We start from the raw sequence: 22,197 nt of genomic DNA, 5'->3' as shown, positions 1-22,197 counted from the left end.
TTGAAGATTCAGGTGGAAAAATTCCCCAAATGAAAATTTACTTCTTGTCAAATCCACTAATTGCGAGAGAACACATGGGTCATTAAAAACTCCCACTTGATGCTTCTGGAGTTGCGTTTTTTTTTGTTGATGTTGGTTTTTTTCTTTTTCAAGGAGGTACTTAAAAGAAGAATTCTCTTGTTTAAGAAGTCTGATGATGCCAAGTGGCATCTGATTCAGAGGCATGCAAAATAAACTTGCTTTTTCATTTTATAATCAATAAACTCATTGTGTACTATAGTAACATTTAAAGTTGAAACACTCTGCTGAATAGTCCTTATGACTGTGGAATTGGACTGAATTATGTTAACTGAGCAGGATATCATAACAAAGTACATTACAGAAATTAATCCAGAATGCATCTCTGGCAACTGCTGACATCTGTTAATAAACACAATGCAGCTTTTTACCAACATACCTTCCTCCTCTGTGGGTACTGTGCAATAGAGGTAGAAAGATAATGCTTGAACATGCAAATTTTGCAGTTTTGTTTGATTTTTAACAGGGCTTTAGTATTTCATCAGATCACATGTGGCCATTCCAATTTGACATCTGCTGCTCAAAATCATCAGAATTTATAAACAGAGAAGGGAAATCACTTCATCATGTTTTTTCATTAAATCTGATAGCATTGTACTTCTCTCAAGTTCTCTATTACTGTATTTGTTTGTCACCAAGACTGTAAAAAAAACAGGGAAATATAAGGCTGTCAAAGATTAAGTTTCATTGTCTGAAGCTATCCAGATGTCTGCATCTTAGATGGCAGTTAGAAATTCTCTTGCTATATTAAGTTGAATGTTTTAAGAATGTAATTCTCAGAACACAAAAGTAAATTTGCTTGCTTTGAGCCCATGCCCAAGCACGAGCCCTTACACACACACCCTCCCAGTCATTAACGCTTGTTTGAGCTTTGGAACATTTCTCATATGTTTGCCATGGATCCTAAAGCACGAAACTAGCACTGTTTTACGAGCAAGTGATCTGCACAAGGATAAAATAGAATCCTCGTTTTCCTACATCTATGTCAAAGTAATCACAATCTTCAAATGTAATCTCTAGGTGTTGAAGTCAACTGAAAAATAAAAATAAGTGGTCAAGAACTCTCCAGGAATGATGTTTTCAATTTTTCGTGCTGTAACGTTAATGATTTTTCAATGCCACTGCTGTTCATGAATTTCACAATGGTTTCTGGATCCAGGTTTTGAACAGATGTGGTACTGGCTAAATATTCCATAGCTCCGCCCCATTTTTTTATTTTTATTTATTTATTTTTTTTTAACAAGAGGGAACTAAACTGTTTATAGCAAGAAATTGGAGGCAGCAAGGGAGATCACAAAAATAGAAGAAGCTGCTCTTAATTAAGGACCTCCCCAGAGGACTTTTGTTCCTACCAGGTGTTTAGAACTCTCTCTTTGCTATTGTTATTAGCTTTCCTCGGAGAGAGGGGCAGAATTTTTCATTTTTTTTTTCCAGCCATAATAAACAGCACATTAATGCTGAAATGCAGATACACGGAAAGAGAAAGTCTTCAAGCAACTCTGGACAAGGGCCCAGTATTACAGCAGGGAGCTTTCGTAATGCACATAAGACAACTGTTTTGAATACAAGTTTTGGAAACTGTGATGCAGGGTTTTTAAGAACCGCGTTCAGAACAAGAAGACTGAGGTAAGAGATTTGGGAATGCTAGCTTTACATGGAACCAGACCTTTATCTTCCTTTCCTCAAAACAAATCACATAATATACAGACTTCAGTACTTCAGATTTTACTGTAACAGCCAGCACAGATCAATGTTAGGCTTCAAGGAGAGTGAAGAAGAGAGAGAGAAAGAAAGAAAGAAAAGTCGAGCACTCCTAATTTACTTGGAACTCTCCATGTGGACAATGAGTTTCAGCAACACCATTAAAGAGTCCCCATATAAAAGCACAGAGAAATCTGAAGTTTATATTCATGTAGGTACAAACGCTGTCCAAACACTTCTTGAGCTCCAGCAGCTCGGTGCTGTGACTGCCCCCTGGGGAGCCTGTCCCAGTGCCCGACCACCTCTGGGTGCAGAACCTTTCCCTCACACCCAGCCTGACCCTCCCCTGTCCCAGCTCCATGCCGTTCCCTCGGGTCCTGTCGCTGTCCCCAGAGAGCAGAGCTCAGCGCCTGCCCCTCCGCTCCCCTCGTGAGGGAGCTGCAGGCCGCCATGAGGCCTCCCCTCAGCCTGCTCTGCTCTGGGCTGAACTAACCAAGGGATCTCAGCCACTCCTCATACGTCTTTCCCCTCTAGGCCCTTCACCATCTTAGCTGTCCTCCTTTGGACACTCTCCAATAGTTTAAGTCCTTCTTACATTGTGGTGCCCAAAACTGCATACAGTGCTTGAGGTGAGGCCGCACCAGCGCAGAGAAGAGCAGGACAATCCTTTCCCTTGACCAGCTAGCAGTGCCATGCCTGATGCACCCAAGGATACGGTTGACCCTCCTGGCTGCCAGTGCATGCTGTGACTCACATTCAACTTGCCATCGACCAAAATCCCCAGACCCCTTTCTGCAGGGTGCTCTCCAGCCTCTCGTCCCCCAGTCTGCACATATAGCCAGGGTTGCCCCTTCCCAGGTGCAGAATCTGGCACTTGCTCTTGTTAAACTGATCTGAGATTAGGCTCACTTTGAGCAAAAGGTTCCCCTGAAGTATGTGTAGTACACAACCATAGCAAAACCAACTTCAGGAATACATAGTATTGTGCTGTCAAGGAATGTATTCTCCTACAGGAATTAGATTTCCAAGATAAAGACCAAGACCTCATAGAAATGTACTAAGCAACTTACCTGCTTTGTCATTTGCCAAACACAGTCAATGAACTGAAGGAAAATGGGAGATCTGTCTGCATCGGCATGATCATCACCTCCATGTCCTACTCTCTGAAAGTCAGAATAAGGTTTTCATTTCAGTCTAGTGTATTTACAGCTTCACCCCAACACTTCAATGCTGATATTTTCCAAAGATGAACAAGACAAGCAAATTTTCCATAAAGCTAACATGTATTTTTCAACTACTAAAAATGCATATTCACTCCTAATATTCACTTATGGACATGCCTTCCCTGTTCAGAAGACCTATAAAGGCACTCAGTCAGCAAACCTCTCCCAGTTGTTTCCCCATCTTCCACTACACAGATGTTTATTTCTATCAGTAGGTCAAACTGGTAGGTATTTACTACGACTGTACTGAAACAATGATTCTTCCATATCCACCTGCCCTAAGTACATATCATTTCCCCTAAACCAACCTCAAGTCAGAGCCCACAAAAATTTCATAGTAATTTATGCCCTAATTCCCTGTCGGCCCACGTGTTAAATAAACATGGCAATGTTAAGTCACAGCAATGTTTGCAGTGATCTTACCTTCTGGACACCTTAAACATTATACCTGTTTTTCCATTCTTAAGATTGTTAAAGATGAAGCAATGTGTTACAATCTCTCTTCCTCATAACAGTCATGTGATTTTTTTTATCCATTAAGGTAAAGGCATTTCATTATTTATTTTATACTAGACATATCTTTCATACATCACACAAAGATTTCCCATTAAAAAAGAATAGCTCACAATTCTCCTTTACATAGTTTGACACACTCACACCATTAAAGGAAGGATACCAGATATAATAACAAAAAAGTAAACTAATGTGAGAAAACACATTATTCAAAATGAAAGAAGGTGACAAACTACACAAATTCTTTCACCTTACCATTGCAAATCGGTGTCCAAAACTTATCCATTCTTTCTCTATAAGGATTTCAAACCCCTTGATAGTTCTGTAATAGCTGTCCAGCATAAGCATAGCTAGTGCAGTAAGCTGTGCAGTTCGATCCCAACCATCGCTGCAATGTACCACCACAGATGTTTTACCAGACTCAATTTTATCTGCAATTCTTACTGCTCCAGCAAGAAGCATCTTAAATAAAAACAAACAAACAAGCATATTAAATACTAACCAAAACTCTGCAAAAAAAAAGTTGTCATTTTATACTCTCACAGTTAACATATTCAAAATGTTCAGATTAATTACATAATCATCCGGACAATATTGCTTTAAATCAGAGATTTCCAAATGGTGGTATGCATGTACCTAGAGGTACAAAGCCGGTTCTAAACCACGTGCACGCTGCTGCTACCAGGCCTCCATTATTAGCACAGAGCAAGAGAAGCTGGGAATCCCTTCTCTAAATTAAATCTGAAATTCTGTGTCATGATGAAAATAGATGCAAATACTGGAACGTACTTCAAAGGCTGAAGGTTCAGTGTTTTCAATGTTCGTCATCACAGCAAACACTCTTTCTTCCTCAGCTTTCAGTTCTCAACTACTGAGTTTAGAGAAAGGGACAAACCATCCAGCTAATCTAAACCAAAACACAACCCAAACAAAAACAAATTGCTGGCTAGGAGCCTGTGCTGATTTGTTGGTGTATGAAGTATACACAGTATTCAACCCGCGCGCAGGCCATTAATAACTTGGGTTCAGAGGCACGCTGGGGAGCAAAGGAGAGATGGCACAGAACTGAGACTACTTGTGTGAACTTCTTGTCTCCCCCACAAAGAACCCTCTCTTAGTTTTCTTTGGTTGCTCTCTAGATTTATTAAAAGATTAGAATACTCTCTCCCCTGTGAAGATCTGTCTCTAAAACACAACCTATGATAGCACTGTAAAACGTGGGGGGAAAAACACACTAGAACAGGACCACAGGAGAAATTTGTATCTCTACATTCCAACATTAGAAAACAGTAACTTGCAAAATACTCGCATTCATCCCTTCCCAGGCATGTAAAAACAACTTCTGGGAAGAAGGAATGCCTACATCCATGGGAGAAGTGCACAAGACCAGTCTTTGAAGCCATTCCAAAACCATGCTTTAGAGATAATTTTCACTGATTGTGTCTTACAGTACAACTGAAGGATGCCAGGATAGAAATACCAGGAAGCACTACAGAAGCTTGTATGAGAGAATAAACCTTGTGGTCTTGAACTAGTTAACTGCCAATTACTTCAGTTATGAAGATCTACTGCACTGAAATATTAAACCAGTTTGGTCTTCGATAAAACCAGAAAAATGATCTGTATAACATACAGGTATGAAATAGTTTGCTTTATTGTCCTAAAGAGAATACGGATGCCTCTGAGGAAGTACAGCTGAGAAAAAAAAGGCTAGAACGCATACAGGCAATAAGCAGAGAATGGGAGACGGAAAACAGAGTTACTATTAATATCTGTGGAGCAAACAAAGCATTTTATTCTACTTTGGACAAAAGTCTTTAGAAAAAAAAGAACTGCTTCCTCCACAAAAGATCATTATTTTTTATAGATTCTTCAAAATTTAGCAGCCATCACAATATTTCAGTTAGGGCTACTAATGAATAATTGGCTTTTAGTTGGGTTAGAAAATGAGAATTGGTTTAAAAATAATTGACAACACAGGTTCTGCCCTAAAAGACTGAAAAAGTATCCTGGAGGACATGAGGAAATAGCCTGGCTGTACAAAACATAGCAAATGACTCGACCCGTGTTGTTACTACTTCACACACACGGTGTTCCTCGTGCCTCCCCAGATACTCCCAGACCACCACAGTCAATGTGTTTTTTTGGGGGGCACAGTGCCAGGGAATTGAATTTCTGGTAATGGATCATATCAAACTGGGAGGTGATCCCACTGTTCTGAGCCAGGAAAACAGAAGAGGCATTAGAGTAAAGCTGTGGATTTGTTAATTGCTGTTTTGAGTCAAATCAAATAGGAAAGGAAGGCAAGCAGTTATTGGATAAAAGTACAAGGAGATGCTATCAACGCTGTTAACACGGTAATGCCAGCTTTTAAGAAATCAGGCTGCAGTTTGTGCTGCCCACACTGTAACATGAAGGGTTATAAAAGGGAGAAGTTCAGGAAGAATGTTACACGTATGTCAGATCTTCTAAGTAACTTAAATTAAGTTTCAAACTGCTATGCTAATGTCACCTGTGAAACAATGGTATTAAGGTCCACTTTTGTAGTTGTGTAAAACCAGAAACCCCACTGAAATCAATGTCAATGAAAGGTGAACATTGGCCTAAAAACCTCCACTTTTAAAACTAGATGATTGTATTTAATGTCAGGCTGATTAAAAAAAAAATGAAAAAAAAAGTTTCCAGATACATGGATTCTCAAAGCTGCTTGAAACAGTCCAACTTCAAGCGAACAAGAAAATTATACTGTTCCCAAAAGATCATTAAATTTGCTTAATTTTTAATTTAAGCATTTGCTCCCTCTACTGGTTCTCCTGCAGCAGTTAGCAAGCTGGAGTTATTAGAAGAGTATAACTAATGAACAATCCAAAACATGTTTTGCATGAGTGACATGTGAGGCAATTGCTAATAAAACAAATTCCACTCCACCCCTATTCATCATAAACAGAGGAGAGAATGTGATAATGAAATAATCTATTCTAAAAGCATTTCAGAGGTTAATCAGACTGTAAAACTACGATAGTGATTTATTTTAATATTATGTTAACTAATAGAGCAGATTATAGCCCAGTGCAGCACAGACTATAAACAGCCCGTGAAGGCGGAGGTATCCAACACATGAATACCAACATCGCATTGAAGGAGAGAAGGATGAGGAAAGACTGAAGGATCTACAGTGAAGTCCTTTCGGCAGTTGTTCGAATATAATCTGAAGTTCCCAGGGCAGTTTTCCAACAAGAATGGATAACCCTGGGCTGCTCACAAACATTCTCTCTCAAGAAAATAAAACGTTGTCCAACACCAGTGCTATCAGTGATTAACTCATTACCTACCAATACGTAGAACTGGTAACACAAATTTACAATGGAATGGATATATACTTTACTTAAAATGCCACGTTCTAAGTGACCATTTAAAAACAAAGCATTTTTTACAAGATTATCCTGATCAAAGACACGTGCTTAAATCCAGACATTATTTTAGTAACGTTTTCAAAAAATGAAAGTAAGTAACATGGTTTAAGAAGCAATTGTTAAACATCTAAAGTATTTTACCCTTATATATTCCAGCCAATGCGTTGAGTCCACATTTGATAACCACCGAGTCTCATCAATAGTAGGATAAACTATTTCTTTAAGTTTACGCAAGGATTCTCTCATTACATGTATATTATGAATTTCGAGAAAGACCAGCTCTGCATTTGGGTAGGCACTTTCACTTTCATATCCTCCACCTTTTGCCTGTCATTCAAAAGGTAAAAACAGACAAAGAAAAGAACATGTACAGTATTTCAGTATAGGGTTGGAAGAGTTATTTCAGTCCAGTTTCAGGATTTTTTGAGAAAGGATTACTTTAGCACTCGAAAAAACAAAACCAAAAATATGCTTTTAGTGAGAAGCACTAGGAGAGGTTTTTTTTTTTCTTAGATTAAAGAAATCCAATTGCAATAGGCTACATTTGATAACACATCCAAACAGTTTCTCCTTTTTACCACTTAGGTCCTACTTAGAAACCTCAGGTCTTCTGTGGGTGTTATGGCATTATTTCTCAGGTCTATCTTCATGCTGCCTTCAATTCCTTCCAGCCTTTCCAAAATGCTCCAAGCAACTTACCTTCATTCCCATGCTCTATTTACAGATTTTTTTTAATAAGAATCTTTTTTCATATCAAGTTCTCCTTATCTTCATCCCTTGCTCAGTCTTCAGCCCTGAAATAAAGACAGAACTACCACTGCTACTTAAGATATCAACCTACCTTGTTTGTATCTGCAACACTATTCTGCCTGGCATCAAAGATGATAAGTTTATGTGACTGAGCATTGGCATCCATTATTGTCTGTAAGTATTTTTCATCTTCTTTACAATGCTTATCATTTGGGCCAACCAATGGTTGACTGCACCGTGTTATTGTTGCTTGGCTCTCAGGATGAATCCAGGATAACACCTGGAATAAAGCAAAAATGATTTTAGCTTACTATACTAATATAAAAGCAGGAGGCCAGAGAGCAATTAGACAATCACTGCCTACATGGCATCATTTTCTGGCAAATCAGCAAACGCAAATCTAAGGACAAGCTGATGCAAAACCATATTGATAGCACACCAGCATCACTCATCCTAAATGTGGAGAAGAAAGGGAGAGGGAGGCATCAGTCTCTTCTCCCTGGTAACCAAGGATGGGACACACGGGAATGGCACAAGAGGAGGTTCAGACTGGACATCAGGAAAATTTTCTTTACCATGAGAGTGGTCAGACACTGGAACAGGCTTCCTAGAGAGGTGGCTGATGTCCCATGCTTGTCAAGTGCTCAAGAGGCATTTGGATAATATGCTGTAACTTTTGGTTAGCCCTGAAGTGGTCAAGCAGTTGGACTCGATGATCTCTGTCCCTTCCAACTATTCTATATCTGATCAGCTTGAAATACAAAGGTATTCTAAACAACTTTTACTTCTAATAAAAACTAAGCTTGCCACTGTAACTTATTAATTAGGAAAAAAATAACAACAGAGGAAGAAAAACTGTTTCCATGTAGAAATTTGTGGACCTGTATGCTACTTTGGCTAAGCAGATCTACAGCATGAACACTGTCACCATTTAACACATTATAGGGGGTTCTTACGCTACCTGCAAAATTTATCTATTCTCAGAAAAAACACTATGGCTGTAACAGATTCCACACCAAATCAGAATGCAAGTTAATATGCGAATTAGCATCAGACATCACTGTGTTAATTCCAAACAAAAATTTATTACACAGCACAATAACCAAACAATTAGACTCACATTTGAGTTGGTTTCTTCAGTTCTAAACCCATCAAGCCTAATTCTTCTTTCTTTGCCCCCTTGTCAGGAAGGAAGTGGGCCCATTGTTGTTAAACAAAAAAAGCCCAGAAGAACTCTGATCATTTCTTATAAGCTAAAAATACATAGAGAACTTTTACCTCCTTGTAAAAGTTTCACTTACTGGAACTCTGCCTTTGGCTCTAAACGCTGCCACTTTTGAGAGGTCATCATCCTTTACACTGGTTGGCACAACAAGAACAGCAGGATATGTATCACAAAGCTCATAGGTGCTGTTAATTTTGGATATTTTCCAACTCTCGTTGGGCAAGCCCTGTAAGAAAGCAAAACATTCTTGTATTTTTCAGGTTAGACTCTACACACCTGGGGTTTGGTGATGAAAATTTTGGTATGATACATATATATATATATTTTTTTTTTTTTTCTAATTAAGTGTGCCCACATTTTTGTCTTCAACAAGTTACAAACTTCAGGTCTTCAGATTGTACCATAAACCAAAACACCAAAAGACTTTCCTATTATCTTAAAAAACCTCTTCAAATGGTTATTTTGCATACACAGACTGTACACTCAGGTAAAAATAAATCAAATAATAAAATAATAATTTTGCAACTGGGACACTAGATTTACAATGACAAACTAATGTTACTCTTCTGTTTAATGATGTGTATTCAAGAACAAATTTTTATAGAGCCTATGTTTTCTAAACACAGCACTTAGAAAAGGTGGACTTAGGAATGTACGTTAACATAGACCAATTTGCTGAAGTATTCGGCACATGTTGTGTCCATCAATTTCAGCAGGTACTCAACACTCTCCCGGTTGGGCCACTTGCACTGTATTACCTAAACATGAGATCTAGACAGCGTCTGCATGTAGCCAGAGATGAAAACTTTTGAGTTTTTTGTTGCTGTTGTTGAAATGACTTTGGGGAAGGTGGAAAAACAAACAAGTAACACGCCAAGTAGATATATAACTTACCTGCCTCTTATATTCTGCCATTGGATCGTATACTTTCCATCCATTAACAGCAAACTTTTCTTTATAGTTGAATGCAAAAAGAGGCTAAAGACAACAAAGCAAAGGCTTACATTACTATCTGATGGGCTGTAAGCACAATAAGCTCCAAAACACAGACCCCTATAATATTTCAGATGTAACATTTCTAAAACTCTTTAACAGCAGACATACAACTTTGAGTCAAGAATGGACAACACCATGCTAAAAAGTAAATAAAAGACAATTTTTTCTTTCAAGTAGATGCTATGTAATTAACAAAATCAAGAAAGGAAACAGTTAAAGTTACTTGCCTGTGATCATAGAACAGATCAAAGGCAAGGCCAGGATGAGAAAACTGGTCTCCTACCTTCCAACCAGTTCCTTATCCACACAAGCACACAAAACAGCATTCCGCAGATAATTAACAATATGACTAGTTGTACCTATGTTTCATACAGAACTTTTAGACTGAATTATCTGCTGCAGAAAATTAGAGTCTCTATACATATATTTATTCTTAATCAACAACATTAAGCAAATCTGCATCTCAAGGGTTACGTACAAATTCACTAATTTCACTGATAGCAGGACACAGAATAATGTTTTGTGATGCAGAAAAGGAAACAGGATCAGAGCAGCTTGCCTGCTCTGTAACAGATTTATCAATATTTTAATGTTTGTTATACCGCACTTGTATTTCCCCACCTACAGTTTCAAAGAATAGGACAGACCCAGACAGCCTTCTCTACGTCTTAAGACCTACCAGTCCATTAGACACAGGAAATGCACGTGTTACAAGGTTTTCAAAAATCTCCAATCTGTTCTGCTCTTCCTGTTTATAGGCAAGCCGCAAATTTCTCATATCCTGTCAAAAATAAGTCACACTATTTTACCCCAAGGTAAATTTTAAAAAGTAATAGCAGTTATAAGAAATGTGACTGAAGGAAAGCATATAGGTAACACTAAGTCACTGACATCACTGGACCCATGTCAGAACAAAGTTCCGTATCTGTTTGTATCAGATGACTGCAGTTGTCTTTAGAGTTGCTGGATACCACAACAATAACCATTTTTTCTTTGAATTCACTCTTGGGACAAAAGGCAGAAGCGTTGAAGATTACACAGTATCACAAGAGGAATTGAAATGTATTCTCTAAATGAAGCAAGGTTCAAATACAGGGAAGTGAGCAGACAGAAACAGCACATGTGCATGCAGACTCCTCTTAGAGAAAAGTGAAATGAAAATCCTTAATATGAATAAATCTGTACCATGTCATACCTTGCAAACTATTTCTATACCACAGGAGTTGTCTCCATGGCTCTGTACTCCAATTTTTTCAACTCTACTTATCACTCCAAGAGGAACATCAACTACAAAAGGTGGATCCTGAAATTTGTGAATAAAACAAATGAATTTTGTTACATTCAGAGGAACACAATCTCTTATTATTCATGTGTGTTTCATTAGGATCAACTATAATTCCTGTTTAATAGACTGCTGTGGAACATCATGCTTCACTTACAGCAAATTTGTCACTTTCTGAAATCTACTCCAGCAATATTTCTACCCCAAAAAAATAATGCAGATAGATAGTGAAGGCTTACCCTTTCAACACTTTTGATGTACATTCTGAAGTCCGTCACTGTCAGTGTACCACTGACTGCTCCCATAAATGGACAGATATACATAACATCTTTAGCTGGAAAACAGACCAATTAAAGCTTTATTTTACCATTACAGACATTTGTTCCATTAAAATCTACTTCCATTAAAAACAGCAAGATTTTTGACGTTCCATAACACGTTACAATTCTGATATTTGAATTGGAGGAAAGAGGAAAATCTGCTCTACAAATGCTGTCAGGATCGAAAGAGTTGGCTTTATCTCAATAATGAAAATAATCCGATTCTGGGATGCTGTTCAGCACCTACTGAGCAACTAGGGCTGTGCTGAGAGAGCATGCCCTACTCTAAGGGCAAACAGGTAACAAGAAGTCTGGCACCCTGCTGGTATTCTTAGCTGCAGGCAGCTCTGGTCGCTGCTCAGAGGTTTAAAGCACCCACACTCACCTCAGAAACAGAGCATGCAAATGATAATTACTGAAGAGTATGCAACTGACCTCAGAGTCAGTCAGTGACATGCTCATAACTTCACCCATGCTTTTATTTGAAAGAACACACATTCTTTTCTAGGCAAGAACTGTACTGCTAAAACAGAGCTTGCCATCGTGGGCCAAAGTGAAATAAATCAACCTAAGAACTGGAAATGAAGTTTTATATAACTTCATGTTCTTTGTTATCACAATTTAGAGCTTTTGAATCTATGAGGCGTCCTCAGCAGCCCCAAGCAGAAATACAACCCAACCATCCACATGGAACAAACTAACTCCTGACATAAAATGATTTATCTATACGCAGCAATCATCCACTTGAACTGATTACTCTTTCAGGTCTACATTTGGATGTAAGACAAAAGAAATCCCCATCAAATCTGCATATCCAAAATAGCATTACATTAAAACAACAGACCTCAAAAGGAAGTGATAGCCTATTTTTAAATAAAAAAACCTAGTGAATTAATAGTATTCAATGTAATACTCAGTAGAATGCTTACCAATAACTTTGATGGATTCTCCAGGAAAAAGCGGAGCCTCTTCCATCTGTGCTAGTTTGTTTCCATCCCGCAGTGCCTGGCAGAAACCCAAACCCATGAGTAAATCTCACTTTCCCTCTGTACTACATCGATACATTTCGATGCAAAGTGCTTTTACTACAAGATTACTGGAATGCAGGAAGTGTATCTTTTTTATAAGGCACAACTGTATTAAAAACACAGAATGTGGTATTATAAATATTAGACGTATGTGTTAGTAATGTATTAGTAACAAAGCTTTTATGCAACAGTTTCACATGCTAGCTACAGATAGCGCACAAAAACACGAACAATACCAGCCCAAATTTGTAACTAATAATTTGTTAGTCTTTTGCTAAAAGCAGGTGTTATTTTGCCTTTTTTTTTTTTTAATGTACTTGAGAACATTTTAAAGCTGATATTAAACTGTTTTCTATTCTTAATGGTGAACATTTAGTATTTGAATATTTTCATCTGAGAGATTTTTATGGCAGAAGCTTTATTTATTTAGCAATTCCACTTCTGATTTTTAGTAGCAGGCAGAAACACCCTACCAGCTTCTATTTGAATCAATACCCTACTGAGAGTGCCACAGTTATGGAAGAGGTCCACTGGAGGAATTTTGGATCCAGAAGGTCAGATTCAGATCAAAGTAATGAAATACAGAAGAAAAAAATCAGTGATTTTAAAACAAGGGCTACTTTCTTAAGTTTTCATTTAGGTAAGGGGCTTGATTCTTGAATGAGACAAGATTAATCCTTTGTGTCCTTTGTTGGCAACTGAGATTTACTAAAGATTTTAATTAAGAATACAAAGGTTTGTGGGACTTTTAAGGACCACATGAGAAAAATACCTCTTTCAGGTCAACGCGATGAGACATTAAGGTTTCAATTTTGTACATCTGGAAGTGAGAATGAATATAATGGTCTGCTTTATAGTAAACAAACAGCCTTCCCTTGTGTTACAGCTCTGATCAACACACAAATAATTGGTAGGATCTGCCTGCCTCAAAAATAAAATGCAAGCCCTCATTAGGTAACTTCTAAAAACATTTAAATTTGTCTTTGGTTTTGTATTTTCTTGGCTAGTACCAGACTTTTATATCAGCACCCGATGACAAAAGATGACGACATGCAGAGAATCAGCCAACACTTACGGACTCAGATGGGTGGGTCTGCTCTGCCCCATGGGGCCTGAAGTGCAGCATTACAGCTGTGCTACACGACATCAGATGGAAGCCCTACCTAGCACAGAACCAGTTAACACACTAAATGCTTTCTATGGGCTCTCTGAAATGAGAAATATGAGGTTTCTATGGACTGTACTAGCATACAGTACTGTGCTACACAGTTAATGAAGGGAAGAGGAGTAAAACTTGCCACCTGATCAGCTTCTGCTTCAGAATGATAGCCATTGTGTCCATCCTGAATCTCCTGCATAGCATGAGGCAGCAGTAGGGTAAGAGAGAAGTAACGAGAAAAAACATGCAGACAACAGGTGAAAGGACAGAATCTTTTCTTTTTTGCTTTCCCCCTTTTTTTATTTCTTTCCTTAAAGAGACAGCATATACTTTAACTCCACTTTTGCCCTCCAAAGGCTGGCAAACTCCTGGCACAAACTACTTTCCACAAAAAGATGCCAAGCTCTTGAGGCTATCCATTTAATGTTACTTGCACAACATAAAATTAAAAATTACTCCCTTTTGCACAAAGAGTCCATGCTGGTACACAGGAACGAGAAGTATGTACTGCCTTTTTAAGACAAGCAACTCCATAGCGAAGAAAATGAATTCAAGGTATGCCACATGCTTATAAATAGAAGAAATCGAGTACAGCTTGCAATGGTAGCATTAGGGGAAAAGTCATGCAATCTTTCAAGGAAAAAATAGCTCAATGTCAAATAGAAGTATTTAGACAATTTGAACAATGCTATACTCGGTAAACCATGTTTGAATTGAACTTTCAGTTTTATGGTTTCACACATTTTTCCAGCAACTTCTGTGTTGCTGCTTGTCAGTAACTTTAGAGAACTTAAAATTATTCCTCGTGGCAAAATATGAATATTACTCACATTTTAACATTTCTTTTTGCAATCACATTGGCAGCAAATCCTGAATATTTATTAAATCTGTTTAATAAACATTATGTCCCTATGCACTCCAAGTAGAAGCAAAAATGTCGGTGGGTCAAACGAAGTAATTGTTTTAATACATTCAGCCAAAATTGTTCTTTCTTCTTCTTTCTGTATCAACTAGAGGGAAGTTGTATTCATGACATCCCAGTAGTCCCCATCCCCATACAAAGAACTTCTCACTTGATAGGCTGTAAAGCCAGACTCAAGTCAAATTTCCAATTGCTTGCTAAAGTCAATTTTTCTTTTTACAGTATTTTTACAGAACCTCCCCCAAAAGAAAGACGGATTTCAGATAGCTTCAGATAATTTGGACTCTACATGTGCTTAAAAAGTTTTAATTAATAAAAGTATATTTCAAATTATAAGGGACTACTAATATTTAGGTCTTGACAAAATTCTGTTAAAATGAAATTGCTTAAGTTCCAAACATAAAAATGTTGTTTCTGAAATTACTGTACATATCATGATCCCTGAGAGAAAACAAGAAGGACCAGCAAAAACACCAAAGTATTTTAAATAAATGAAAGAAACAGAAGCACAGAAGATCATTTAAAGATCAAAGCCTTTACAAAGAGCTATGAAAAACTGAAGGAAAACAATCAATTTCTGTTACTCATCCCATGCCAAATATTTCAAGAGCCTTCTATTCCAAACAAAAAAAAAGATCAACTTGGATGTGTATGACTGGCCTAAACACATCATTTTCAAATATGTAAACAACAGATGAGAAAAAGAAATCATTCAGACTTCATCTCTTGGTGTGCGACTGAACAAGAGCTCTTTGTGTGAATAAAAGCGTTAGACACATTTCATGAACAATCTCAGAACACTGTCCAGATCGTTTCTCACTCCATAAATGTTTCTAAGAGAGAGGGACAAGAAAACAAGGCATGCCTTTTTTTTTTTTTTCATCTCCAATAAGGAATGGGCAAGACCTGGTCTCAAAATTATCATTAAGAAGATAAAAAGATGTAGGCCATTGCACTAGCGTCCGACTTCAAACCTAACTTCCAATTCTTCTATGGGGCTGTAGCAATTAAGGTGAAACATGTACAAAGGCAAGCATGAATCTGAACTTTATTTAAAGAGGATAGAGAAAGACGTAATGCTTTTAACCATTAATATTCTTCAGCACAGATAACACATTAGAGTTGCTAATACAGTGCTCTGTAGTCCGAAGCATGTAAGCCTCAGTTGCAAGCATCCATTTTGTCAAAATTAATGTGATAAAACCGAAGTTAGTATTGCACATTCGTAACATCATTTAAATATACTGCTCTCTTACACATTGACTTTTATTGCTCACGAAAACATAGTAACATATATAAAGCATTTCTATGGCAAAGAAGCTGTTGCATTGCGTAGCAAAACGGTCTGACTGGTTCATAAAAAACATTAATGAAGTAAAGAAGAACGCTTGACACACCAAGATCTCACACAGCACAAAAGACAAACAGGTAGGAGGCCGTCTTACTGCTAGCCAAGGGGAATCTTACCCGTATATCAGGCCTCCTGAACACCTGTTAGTTAAAATACAAAACGTTATCCAACAAAACAGAGTTTTGATTGTCAAAGATACTGTATTTTATTTCATCAGATTCCCAGAAGAACTCTACTCCCAAATGTATTAATTACAGGTGGATTTTGAAAAACCAAAAACCCAAAAAACCCTACGTGGATCTAGTAGCTACCATTTGCAAAACTGCTCTGCTCCGAAAACAATCTAGCCACTTCATTTTAGTGATGAAACAAATGCCAAAATCCTTTGAAAAATGTATTCCTAATCACCCTTTTATCCAGTTAAAACGTGCTGTTGTGAGAAGAGAAGAAAAGAGCCTGGTAAACCTTTTGGGTGGAAGACGATAAGCCTGCAATAATGGCTATGAAATATACCGTCCAAATTTAATTTTAGATTAAAATGGCAAAACAAAGACACCCAGCTCTTCTCAACTTATTTCTGAGCGTATTTATACTCAGCTACTGCAATCGAGGTGATTTTCGTTTATATGAACCCCTCCCTCAGGGCCTCTCTCCAGGCAGAGCATGCATACACAGCACCCTCTGGTTCTGACGGTTCCTTTACAGCCCCTCCTTTGGTTCTGTTTGACTTGACTGCTCCCCCCACCCCAAATTACATTTTGGTATACTGATTTTCTGGAATGAGTAACACAGAAGCCACCAGTAAATACAAGAATCTGTATATTTACTCCTGTGCAAACATATCGATTGAAACATTTAAAAAATGAAAGAAAAAATAAACCCAAGAGTTCCTGATAAATCCAGCAGAAAGCGGGAGAACAGCCTGGCCAGTTGCAGCAGCAGACGAACCATCCAGCCCTGCCTGAAGTTTCTAAGTTGTAAGATACTCTAAATGCAGGATGTGAGGCAGTCAAAGGTAACGGAGACTCAAGGAATGGAGCAGTGTGCAGCAAAAGGGAAAGATGCCTGAAAGAAAACTGAGTTATAAACAGGCATCACCTTTTTACATGGGAGCTCCATGGCAATAATGAAGTTTGACTTCTATACCAGGAATTTGCATGTATATGAAACAAAATACAGATTAATTTTAAAGAATTTGAATCACCACTATAATTTGTTGAAACACTTGATAATGCCAATAAGCTGGACACTAATGTTTTTGGTGTAATAATGACGAAAATAAAAATCCTTCCATTGTTGTAAGACACCACAAAAACCAAACACTTTGGTTTGGCACATGAAAAACGTGCTAGAAGGTGCTACATACATCTGGACAGATTACTCAAATCACAGGCAAAATCAAGCAGAGTCTCAATGTTATATAAAGTCATATGCAAATCAGAATTGTTCAGCATAATTAACTGTCCTTACTCAGGAAGAAAATAAGTGTTCAATAAGTGAAACCCCTGAAGGTCTAATATCTGGGCAGTAAAGTTTCCAAATAAACTTTCTATATTTTCCTTAGTTTTAGCCGGTGCATGTTTTTCTTCACTTACACACAAACCAACTTAAACCATGTCTTTCCAAAATATTAAGCTTGTGTTCGTTTCTGAACGCTGCATGTGCAGCACTGAATTGTCATTCTGGAACTACGCAAACCCAGCGTGTTTGTGGTCTTGACTAAGCAACTGGCAGCACCACTCAACTTGTGCAGAAGCTAGGTGCAAAGGAAACCCTTTCCTAGACCTTTACAGCACTCCACAGGATACTACTGGTCCTGAATTTAAATAAAGAAATCCTAGGTTAAAAAAATTACATGATGTTATACACAAATATGGGAGTTCCAATCACAATCATGTGATGGCAAATACAATTTTTACACAACAATTCTGAATACTACAAGGCTTATTTTTTTTTTCTAAGAAACAGAGAACGAAGCAGAGTTAAACACTTTTAATTAGGCCTCGAAAGACTTATTCCTCTTAAGTAATATCCAAGATGACTTTGGAATAGAGAACAAGGTTACTAAGAATAAAACAGCTCTCTTTACTCCAGAGAATTGTCATACAACTCAGAGACAAACTGAGCAGCAAGCTTACACACTTGGATTTTACTAAAATGAAGTCCTTGATCTACAGGGCAAATACAACATCGACAGCTGTAATGCAAGGTTTCCCACAACGTTTTATCAAAGATGTTAGCCTTGACCTCAAGTAAGCATTTGCAATTCAGCTGCCATAGTAGGGAAGAGCTGCCCTTTTTTATGAGGATAAGCTGCTGACTGTGCCAATGATGCGAAACTCTGTGAGGTGAATTTTTAAACAGACTATGATCAAAAACATTTTGTAGATTCATCTTCAGGCTTGGGGTGAATCTGACCTGCAGTCACAGAAGCTAAAATACGCTGTTTCTGGACAACAGACTTTAATCACAGAGCTTATTAGTAAATAATTTAAAAGCTAGTTACGTACGAGAAAGGTAAAATATTCATTTGGTCCTTTTGCATAACGAATGTAAAATTCTTTCAAATCCAGGAAGAAAAAGGATCTGAGAGGACTCAGATCTAGACAGCAACAGCCTGGCTTTCTTAAGGGGACTTGACACATGGGTGACTTGTAAATTTATCAGACGATGAAAACTGAATATGCTCTACTCTTGATGGTTCGCTCAACTCTTGATAGTTCACTTGGCTGTCAGTGTACTGCAACCAGCAAATGAGCACAAAATAGGGGACGAAAAGCATAACGAAACCTAGGTAAAGCACACCGTGCAATCGCTACTTTAATGAGAAAAATGTTGCTGGGAGGGAACAAAACAAGTGATTTTGCTTTGTTTGACATTAATTTCTCTCTGTCTGGTGAAACCCCATGAAAAATGATAATCATTTACGTTCTTTGCACAGTAACAATGACATATGCTTTTATTTTTTCGGTGAAATCTGAAGAGCTCAATTTTGTACTCCAAGTGACACTAGAAGCAATTTCAACCTGTAATTATTAATCTACTTTACCAGGGTTTTTTTGATGTAGTAATCAAAAGGAAAGACAACTCACTTTTGGCTTTTTATTTAAAACATTGACTTTTGATTTTCCTATAGACTTCAATGGCACTACTCACAGAACAGACTCAAAAGATGCCGGTGCATAATGAGATGTCTCTAGTTCTGACACATTCGGAGACCACTCAAGTACTTACCACCTGATAATCAAGGTAGTAAGGACCTTCCTGATCATTCACTTTTATCTCAGCCAAACCAATGCACCCCTCAAGTCACTTACCCTGTAGTCTCTGGACACGCCTTCTGGAGGGACAGACCCAGAAATCTGACTAGAAATCGTTGCAGCTATCAGCTGTTTGCACCATTCAACATGTGATCCAGTAGGGCTACAAGAACAGAAGATTTGAAATTATTCAGCAATAATTCAAAATGTATATTGAAGACAGCATAGCCACTGAGCACGTATACAAAAGAAGGCCATAAATTATCATTAAAATTACAAAAATTTTTTTTGTTGTTGTTGAGAACAGAACGCAATTATTTCATTGAGCTAATCAGGGAAAAGAATTTCACTGGATCTTATCAGAGATGTAGCGCTGTCAATAGCTCAAAAGTGTGCTTAGGGACCTGGGAGCTTACAAAAACGTTGGTTTCATTATCCAGTGTAATTTTTTCAACATTCACACATATTTTTCTTAACACCATCCATGCAACGGATTTAATCAATTGACAGAAACACCTTATACTTTCCGTATTGTTATTTCCTGATTATTTAGTAAATCCTCCTTAAAATTATATTCCTCTACACTAGTATTTAAAAACGTGTACTACTGACATATTGTATTCTATACTAATATTAGAAATAGAAAATACACATTTTCTAAAGAGTAGCTTCTATTTAGTTACTTTTTTTTCCTATTCATTAAATAATCTCTGAATAAAGTTCAGGACTGGCCTTCCCATGCCACAGCAATGAATTCTGCAGCATGGGCTGTTGAGAAGAACCCTGAAGACAACGAATCTGAACAGCAGAACTGCACTACATCAGAGATGATGCATTTTGAGAGCCGTTGCCTGAGCTAGCATAGCTTACAAGTAACACAGCACTGACATTGAAGAGCAATTACGAGTTTGTTGCCAGCCCCTGTGAAGTGCACCAGATATGCTTCAAAACGTGCCATTATCTGATGAGAAGCTGGGAACGCCAGCGGCACGCAGGCTCAGCTCATGCACTAGATAATTGCTGTTCCTTCAAACAGTTTAGCTAGGCGCTTGTACAGACTTAACGCTTATTCGGAAGTCAAACATAAACAGAACATCTCAATTCATTTTTAAAATTCATTCACAAATTAGCTTGGGATTCTGCGAGTGTCCCGTGACAAAGAAGTGAATAACTACATACACGTAGCCAGCACAGAACAGGTACAACCGGGACGTTAAGAGGGTGGGATAACAGCAGATGATGACAAATTACTACTTAACTAGAGGTCTTTCTTCATGTTAACTGTGCTACTACAGGTAGGGGCATGCAGCCAACACAGAGGTTTCTCAGGCATGAAGTTAAGAACTTTGCTGACAAACTTTGGCAGCTTTCTCCCCACCTGCAGAACTCTGCACAGTACCAGGCCACAAAATGCTACTTCGCAAGTAAGACATCTATGATATTCCCACTTGAACACGGAATATACTCTAACCCTCATGTTAGCTCACTTAGAGAAACTTTCACTTAAATTTTGCAAAATAGGGAACGAGCTAGAAATCTACAGTAATCCTTTCCTGAGCTCATTTATTTCACCTACCCTCACGTCTCTTGATTTCCAGTATATCTCTTTAGGGTTAGCCTAAGTTTGTTTCCAAATAGCTAATTAAGAAAAGGATTTATTTCCCTTCGGCTTATCTTCCCAGGAATCACTAGATCAACAAACTTAATGCCAGGAGGAAAACAACCGTGCGTGCACGCACACCTCCGAGGCCCAGCACACCAGGCCGTATAGGTGTATATCGGTGTATATCGGTGTATATCGCAGGACGCAGATCGCAGGCAGCAGTGTCTGACCACTGCCTGTGAAACGGGAAGCACACCCGTGTGTTTTGTTCCATCTGAGGTCACGCACACCAGCTTAGACTGCACCCGTCCCGACAAATAAATTATATGATGTACCATCAGTATAACTTTCTCAGGGTCCAACAAGATCAGGAGAAGAAAAAAGATGAAAACTGAGGTATGAAAGCACAATAGGAAGGAATAAAAAGATGTAAATTTAGTGATAGATATTGGGCCTTTGATTTCCACCTTTGCTAAAAAGATGTAAAACCCCAGGTTTCTCCTAACAGAAAAGCGAGTAAATGTGGAGCCTGGCACCAATTCCGAAGTCCAGTGTTCTCTTTCCTTCATGTAGGTGAAATTTCAGCTTGTTTATGGTTTTTAGGTTAGTAAGCCTGTCTCCAAGCGCAAACTTGTAAAGCAGGGAACTCCTCTGCCAGCCGCTACAGAGGGGGACTTGGCAAACCCCCGCGTACGGAGCCCCCCAGCACCTGCCCCCCGCCTCCCAGGGAACCGGGGGCGCCCAAACACCCGCCTCTTGCACTTAGGCACCAACACAGAACGAAAAGCGAGAGCAGCCTCCTCCGCCTCCGCACGGACGAGAAGTTACGTAGTTCCCCCCAAAAACCCCAAATCCTGCAGGCCTGCCGGTAATGGCGAGCAGCTCGCAACCGCAGGCAGGAAACTTCGCCGCCGCCGCCCGGGGAGGGAAATCTGCCGGATTGCAGCGCCGGGCCGGACCGAGCTGCCGAGGCCGAGCCTCGGGGATCGGCGCCCCCCCCCCCCCGGTCCCCTCTCACCTGTCCAGCGTCTCGGTGCTGGCCTGCCGCGACCCGGCCCCCGCCGCCGCCGCCACCACCCCCGGCCGCCCGGCGCGGCCCCTCACGACGCCGCCGCCCTCCCCCGGCGGCCCGGCCGCCGCCGCCCGCTCCATTGCGCCCGGCCCGGCCCGGCCCGGCCCTGCCGCCTCAGCCCGGCCCCGCTCGGGCCCCGGCGGCGGCCGAGAGCTGTCAGCGGGCGGCGGGGCTTACCCACAGGCCTCCGCGGCGCCGGGAGGGCGGGCAGCGGCCCCGTGCGGCGGGGGAAGGATGGCGGCGGCGGGCCTGAGGGAGAGGGGGAGCCCCGGCTGCCTTCCCCCCCCCACCCCGGCAATTA

General features: G+C 39.3%; 1 protein-coding gene across 4 annotated transcripts in view; it reads right to left on the bottom strand.

The window, feature by feature from the left end:
• The window catches only part of MTMR1 (myotubularin related protein 1), a 38,280-nt gene extending 16,248 nt beyond the window's left edge, over positions 1-22,032 (bottom strand). The window contains exons 1-13 of one of the 4 annotated variants that reach the window (XM_080554006.1): positions 21,843-22,032; positions 19,279-19,384; positions 16,078-16,101; positions 12,431-12,506; positions 11,421-11,515; positions 11,095-11,202; positions 10,579-10,680; positions 9,798-9,881; positions 8,980-9,129; positions 7,770-7,958; positions 7,070-7,255; positions 3,771-3,977; positions 2,850-2,942 (exon numbers count right to left, since the gene is read on the bottom strand). In XM_080554006.1, the coding sequence (XP_080410132.1) occupies positions 2,850-2,942; positions 3,771-3,977; positions 7,070-7,255; positions 7,770-7,958; positions 8,980-9,129; positions 9,798-9,881; positions 10,579-10,680; positions 11,095-11,202; positions 11,421-11,515; positions 12,431-12,506; positions 16,078-16,101; positions 19,279-19,384; positions 21,843-21,976 (1,554 nt within the window). In that variant the 5' untranslated portion in view covers positions 21,977-22,032. Of the gene's footprint in view, positions 1-2,849; positions 2,943-3,770; positions 3,978-7,069; positions 7,256-7,769; positions 7,959-8,979; positions 9,130-9,797; positions 9,882-10,578; positions 10,681-11,094; positions 11,203-11,420; positions 11,516-12,430; positions 12,507-13,830; positions 13,882-16,077; positions 16,102-19,254; positions 19,385-21,842 lie in introns of all 4 variants that reach the window. The other 3 variants (XM_080554004.1, XM_080554005.1, XM_080554007.1) reach the window with 3 other exon arrangements.
• Positions 22,033-22,197: the final 165 nt, after the last annotated feature.

Source organism: Anser brachyrhynchus, assembly GCF_964034855.1.
Source record: "Anser brachyrhynchus genome assembly, chromosome: 13".
In the NCBI taxonomy this organism is placed as follows: domain Eukaryota; kingdom Metazoa; phylum Chordata; class Aves; order Anseriformes; family Anatidae; genus Anser; species Anser brachyrhynchus.
The sequence above is the reverse complement of the archived record's forward strand: the minus strand, read 5'-3'. Positions and strand labels throughout refer to the sequence as shown.